Source organism: Aspergillus piperis, assembly GCF_003184755.1.
Source record: "Aspergillus piperis CBS 112811 unplaced genomic scaffold BO85scaffold_1, whole genome shotgun sequence".
In the NCBI taxonomy this organism is placed as follows: Eukaryota; Fungi; Ascomycota; class Eurotiomycetes; order Eurotiales; family Aspergillaceae; genus Aspergillus; species Aspergillus piperis.
This window is the reverse complement of record NW_020291591.1, coordinates 439616-446233: the sequence shown is the minus strand read 5'-3', so window position 1 is coordinate 446233 and position 6618 is coordinate 439616. Positions and strand designations below refer to the sequence as shown.

Genomic DNA, 6618 nt, shown 5'->3' with positions numbered 1-6618 from the left:
AAAATAAAATAAAATAAAATAAAATAAAATAAAATAAAATAAAATAAAATAAAAAACTTACCTTCATCATCCCTTCCAACTTCTCCAACTTATCATCAATATGCTCTCTCGAATTTTGCATACTAGCACCCGCCAACTTAGCGCCCGTAAAGGTAAACGTCCTACCGATCCCAATGGCTCCAATGGCATCAATACGATCCGCATCCTGCACGATAGCAAGTTCAGGATGTTGCTGTATAACGGACAGCACCTTATTTGGGTCCTTGGTCTCAGTGGAGTACGAAACGTGATTGACCACCTCTTCTACCCTAGCTGCTAGGGCTGCCGAGGCTCCGGCTTGCTGCAACACCAGAGTCACTTTCGAGGTCTGCTGCTGACCTTCGATGACTGGTGGGGCGTATTTCTTGTCGTTCACGTCGTGAAGAAGGCTTTTGTTTTTCTTTTCGTTAGAACAAGTTAAATGTGGAATGGTAGTAAAATAATTTGTAGTGGGCTGGCTACGATAAGTGGTTATGGTTTTGGTTACTTACGCGCTGAGAAGGACCACGGTAGGGTCATAAGTCTTTGTAGTGTTGAATTCAGCGAGCAGGATATGTTGAGATAGTGCCAGGACCCGAAGAATGTGGTTAAAGTCATGCGATGCATCGTAATTGCTCATGTGGTCTTGTACTGCTTCGGCGACGGAGAGAAATAGGTTGTCCCCGGCTGGGAGGAGATTTCCGTAGGGTGCTGCACGCGCTGATGCGAGGATTTTGTGCACTGACTCCATTGTTCCTGGTTATGCTTCTCCACGAGGTGTTAAAATGGAGAATTGGATCGGTGTTGCAGCTGATGAGGTAGCTAATGGGGGCAAGTAAAAGTAATGGATAGGGTTGATTTGGGGGAGGAGGAATTTAGTTGGTAGAGAGAAATGGCTGCAAAAGCTTCCCCACATTCCTGATAAGTGCCCGGGAAGCAGTGCTGCTAACCCTCCCGCTTTGGTAGCTTCTGCAGGTTTGGTAGACAAGATGTGCTTTCACCGACATTATTGCATTGGAAAAAAAAAAAAAAAAAAAAAAAAAAAAAAAGAGCATATAATAACTAATTCATGCAGTTGAGCCCAATGCATATGTCCTATAGTTTAACTTATAAATCTCACTTCCACTCGCAATATGAGAAGCCCGAAGGGAGAGATGTATATGACATCCTTCATAGTGATAAAGCCATGGTTTCCACAGTCTCTTGGACTAAAGAGTGAAACTTCAATCAATTCAATAACTACTAAACAATTACTTTTATGTATCTCTGTAACAATTGGAACAAAGAGGGATATCACTGCGGTGTTACCCGAGGCTATGGGTGTTAATAGTTAATATCGGAAGTGAACAATTGAGACACCCTCAAACACACTAGACTTACTGATTACCAGTTCATTGGTAGTTTGGTACTCAACATAGCTGATGAATAAGTGTCAAATTCAATGTGTGTGAGTTGACTGACATTCGTGTTGGCCTCTGGATGGCTCCGTTCCTCAGGTTTAGGGCTGCCGACTGTAGAAACCACCATTGAGTCGAGACGGCGGCTTCCACCAGAAACGGTCACAGATATTGGAGGGAGTACATTCATTTTGTGCTACATGTAAGCTACAGCTACAAACCATCTTCTCGAGGAAAGCTCTCTGCGCATGCAAGAACCGGCCCATCCGCTGGTCGAGTCCAGAATGCAGACCGGTGCATGGGGAATGAATCCTTTCCGTCTTTCGCTTCGGCGAACTGCGGAATAGCAGTAACATTGAAACCAACCTCCTTCCTCCCATTGATCTTGTTAACAAAGACTTACTTCACTCCAGTGTTACCAGGTGAAATATACCATTATTCCCATAGAGAGATTCCCGAAGCTGAATTCCCTCTTTACCTCCGTAGGCCCGGCCGATAAGCAGCCATCACGTGCCGGTCGATCACCCGCGTTGGTTCCGTCGACTTCATCACCAGCTGGACTGTTCCTCAATCCATCTTATGATCCACTTCCTCCAAACACCCCTCATCCTTGCCCTTCTTTCGAGGATTCGCCCTTTTCCTGGACTATAGCTGCATTTCCAAACACTGCGACCTCAGCAAGCTCTTCTACCTTCGCTATTCCACCTTTCGTTCAACATCCCATCGCTTTAGCTCCAATACTCTACCATGGATTGTTACACCTCGGCCACGCTCTCTGCTTGCGTATAATGTCGCGCAAGCGCAAGTCCTCTTCTACGATATATACAAGCCACACAAGCCACAAACGAAAGAAACGCTGGAGAACCCAGCACGTCGTTCATTCTAGCGACAACGAGGCAGACACCGATAGCGAAGCTCTGAGTGCAGACGAGTGGCTTATCAACTGTATACTTGACGAGATCGAATCGCAATATTTGATTGACTGGGAAGGACCTTGGACGCCTACTTGGGTGAGCTTAGTGATATGTCCTCTACTTTCTGCCAGTCCTTGCTTCATTGGAGGCTTGTTGGAAGTACTGGGAGCTTCACTGTTCTAACTGCCTGCCGTGCAATACCAGGAACCGAAGGAAAACGCCAACGACGTTGCCGTGCAAGTCTGGGAGGACAAAAAGCGAAGAGATCAGGCCCAAGAGGAATTTGTTCGAAGTAACACTCCACCACTACCATCACCATCACCGCCACCCGTCTCCAGTGTTCAAGAACACAGTAGAGACTCCTTAAGCCCAAGACCCAGTCCGCCCCAGACTGAAGCCCCGACTGACGAATCCCGGTCTAGACAGTCCTCGACCCCTCCTCTCTTTGTTCCGCCTAGCCCCGTACCAGAAAGTACTTTGTTTCTGGATGACCAAGCCGGCGGATTACTGAGGAGTTCCGGTATTGATACAGAAGTACCCAGCCATACGTCACAATCGGTGACGGACAGCCCACTTGACCCGGAAGTGGTACCCACTGCCCGTGTTACTGAAGTCGCTGCTATCATCTCGACTTCCTGCGAACCCATAGTCTCGGACGAAGTCAAAGAGACGCCGACCACACCTTACCGCTCAGGAAATACCGACACACCGAACGTCACTGAAGGGATCCCGGAAACTCCGCATAACGAATCTTCTGCTGCGCCGTCGACTTCAAACTTACCCGCGCTATTGCCAGCCAACCCGGCAGAAGAAGCTGATGAAATACCTGAAACCCCGTGTGATCCAGTCGATGAACCCCAGCTATTCAGACGTGCGAGTACAGTACCCGAGTCAATTGCTGTAAACGGTCCGCAGACCCCAGCGAGTCAACTTTCTGCTTCAAGCTTTCGTTCATTACTGAACCAACTTTTCTATTCAAGATCGAGAAACAGCATGGATAGTCAAGAGAAGGAAGGGCCGTCGTTGTCCGATACCATGGAGAAGTACAGCCAGTTTGAAGGGTCCACCCCGAGGGAAAAGCTCAGAAATGCATATGCACAACTACGCGCAAAAGCCAACCCTGGCCCTGAATCAAGTGCGACGCCATCATCTGCCGGAGACATAGAGCCTTCTGTCCCTATTTCTGTACCGGAGACGACAGCTCCCCTTAGCGTCCGAGTCGATAAGGAACCAACACATCCTAAAGATGTTGAAGTGGACCAGGATATTACACTCCCCCCTGTTGAGCCTTTGGAGATGGGACCTCCCCAGACTATTCAGCCTAGCGCATTGTCCATGCACTTCGCAGAAGAGCCAACACCTGGTTCGGTCCATCTTGGGCCGTCGGAGTTTGCTGTGCCTCTTCCAATGGATTCCAGGGTCAAGGATGACTATGAACGGGTTCTGACGAGCGAAAGCCAGAGTATTCGCGATTTCCTCGGCGATTATCAGGTTCGATGTCCACCCTCCGTCACTTTGCTCAATACTGACTAGCAAGCAGCGTGATCTTCTTGTGCCGAAGATGCATGAAATACTCGATCGTCTGAGCAATATTTCTACGCACCCAGATCTGAACATCGCGGAACACATCAAAGACTCTGAGTCAGACCTAGGGAGAGAGGCTGCTTGGGCTGAGTACTCAAGCGCAAAGTTTTTGCTCTTAAGCTACCTTTTGGAGTCAGCCAGCATGCGTGATATACATTTGGTTATCATGGTGCAAGGAGAAAAGACTCAGCGGGTGGTTGAACGTTATCTGATGGGCAAGGGCCTGTCGTATACTCGTCCACGCCAGGAAATGGGATCGGGCACGAATATTGAGGTTTCCATGGTCAAGGATTCCTTGAGTTTTGGGATCCAGACCACGCGTAATGAAGGGGTTATGGAGACATACAAAGCCCCTGCTGCTATCATCGCTTTAGATAAGTCTTTCAGCAGCCAAACACCCACGGTGGAACACATGCGAACCACATTCGCTCGCAATGGCAATCTGCTTCCGGTGGTTCGTCTGTTAGTGTCAAACTCCAGTGAACATATCGAACTATGTTTCTCTGGTCTTCCGGAACCGGAACGTCTTAAGACACTCCTGCAATACTCCATACGTCTCCGTGACGTGGTTGGTGACCTTCAGGATGATGCTCTTGGAGTGCAGGAGGATGCAGAAGAACTTCTCACTTGCCTTGTCTCGGATAACTTTAACGCTCATTGGTCTCTACCTCACATTGAGCCTTTGCACATTCTGAGCCCTGAGCAGCTTGAGGCATCGCAACAAGAGCTGCACAGTCGACCTGGTGTCGACATTCAACTGACGACTTCTCAAGCCCATAAACGAGCATTCGTAAGTCGATCAGAATGTCAAATGTTCCTGATGTGTCGCACTAACATCGAGATAGCAGGAAGACGATGAGGTCGAACAGTCAGCCAAGAGAACGAAGACGGAAGAGCCGACGCAAGAACCAACCCAGTCCACGGAATCGACTGGATTCCCTAGTCAACCATTAAACGGTGGACTCCAAACGCTAGAGAAGAACATTGTTCAGATGCAGAACTCACATGCAGCAGAGCTCGAAAAACTCCAGAAAGCTCTCGCAGGAGCCCAAGCCCGTCTTCAAGAAAGAGAGAACGTGCTGGAAAAGTTGCAGCACCGTTATGAAACACGGACCAGAGACTTCCACAAACTCCGACGGGAGCATGACCGTCTCACCCAAGCTAAGGCCACATCCGACCAGCGAGTCGAAAAGCAGAAAGAAGAGCTCATGAAATTGAAGGACGAACGGACCCAGCTCCGACACGAACTCGAACAGGCCCGCGAGTCCCTCAAAGCAGGCGGGGGCAGTGCAGCTGAACTCGAATCAGCAAGGGAAGACATTCGACGTCTGACTAAAGACAACGCCTCGCTAGAACGCAAAGCCGAATACGAAGCCCGACAAGCAGAATACACGCGCGAACAATACCAGACCGCCTCGACCGTAGCCGCACAATCAGGCAACGAGCTTCGCCAACTGCGCAGCGAGAACGAAACCCTGAAACGGAAGGTCGAGGGAGACGCAGCCCATCTGCGCGAACTCAACACGAAGAACGACGAAGCCCGCCATCTCGCGCGGGTCCTCGAACTCGAAGCAACCCTCACGTCCCGGGAAGATCTGCTCCGCCGGAAGGAAGAAGAACTTCGGGAAATCCGGAAGAATCGTCCGTCGACTCGCTCGACCAGCACGCAGCCGCGAAGCCCCAAATGGACTGCAGGTAATAGCCGGCCCACGAGCCCTGGCATCAACAATGGTTCATCGCTTGCAGGTCGCGGTAGTGCGCTCAGATTCAGTTCCGAAATGCCCCTTTAGTCGACTCATCGATACCACCCTACCCTACCAACTTCTTCCTTCCAACTCGAACCGATCCGTCATTCCTATCATCAGCCACCCACCAACACCCCTCCCAACCCACCCCGCCAAACGCCACTTATCAATCGACGACGCTCGGCCTCCCTCGTATTCGCCCCCCTTGCATACATGCAGCATGCATGCATACATACCTATTTCGGCTCTGCATCAGGTTCTCTTTCCCTGTTCATACTACATCCCCGCCTATCTATCCATCCACCCTATCTACCTATCCTATCAAACCCACCCCGCCACCACACAGCATAACATGCATATACCTCACCGATCTGACCCCCGATTATCTAATAATCCAATTGAATCGGCCCCCCCTTCATCATCTCTCAATTCACTATTCCTCTCTATCTGAACCCCCTTTCCACAATGTATGTAGGTGCGGTGTGATTGTCCTATCAACCATATTCATCTTCTTACATAGTTTCCTCATACACTGCCACTTCCCGGTTCCTTGGCCGTTTGCTGTGCTGTTAGGGGTTGGGTTGCAGTGCGTTAGACTTCAATCAATCAGATAACCTATCTACTAAATGAAACAATACACACAAATAAACTTGTTCACATACTATTATAGCTTGCCTGCTTGTTTTTTATCCATGATTTTATGCGTCGTGCCATACATTCGATCCCGATATGAGATAGAATGGGTGGGTAGATGATGACCTTGCATTTGTTGGGGCGTTCCGTTGTTTCCTCTTACTCGTTGCGGTTCCAGTCATGATGAAGAAGGGCTGTAACCACCTTGAAGTCTTTGCGGTGTTTCGTTTTATCAGTGATATCTAAGCTATATGGCTATGGGCGATATGATCTACCATTCTACTACTATTCCCAAAGGCTCTTGTAAAGTTTCCTTCTGTGTACTGC

The 6618-nt window shown here is 49.1% G+C and overlaps 2 protein-coding genes across 2 annotated transcripts in view; one reads left to right on the top strand and one right to left on the bottom strand.

The window, feature by feature from the left end:
* The window catches only part of BO85DRAFT_444002 (HD domain-containing protein), a 1317-nt gene extending 386 nt beyond the window's left edge, over positions 1–931 (bottom strand). Inside the window, exons 1-2 of the mRNA XM_025658920.1 lie at positions 531–931; positions 62–428 (exon numbers count right to left, since the gene is read on the bottom strand). Of these exons, the coding sequence (XP_025520578.1) occupies positions 62–428; positions 531–769 (606 nt within the window). The 5' untranslated portion in view covers positions 770–931. The remainder of the gene's footprint in view (positions 1–61; positions 429–530) is intronic.
* Positions 932–2203: 1272 nt separating this feature from the next.
* On the top strand, positions 2204–5703 carry BO85DRAFT_360259 (uncharacterized protein; the record flags this gene model as incomplete). Its single annotated transcript, XM_025655543.1, has 4 exons — positions 2204–2425; positions 2534–3820; positions 3867–4703; positions 4762–5703. 4 exons carry the CDS (start codon positions 2204–2206, stop codon positions 5701–5703), a joined length of 3288 nt encoding a protein of 1095 aa, XP_025520577.1.
* Positions 5704–6618: the final 915 nt, after the last annotated feature.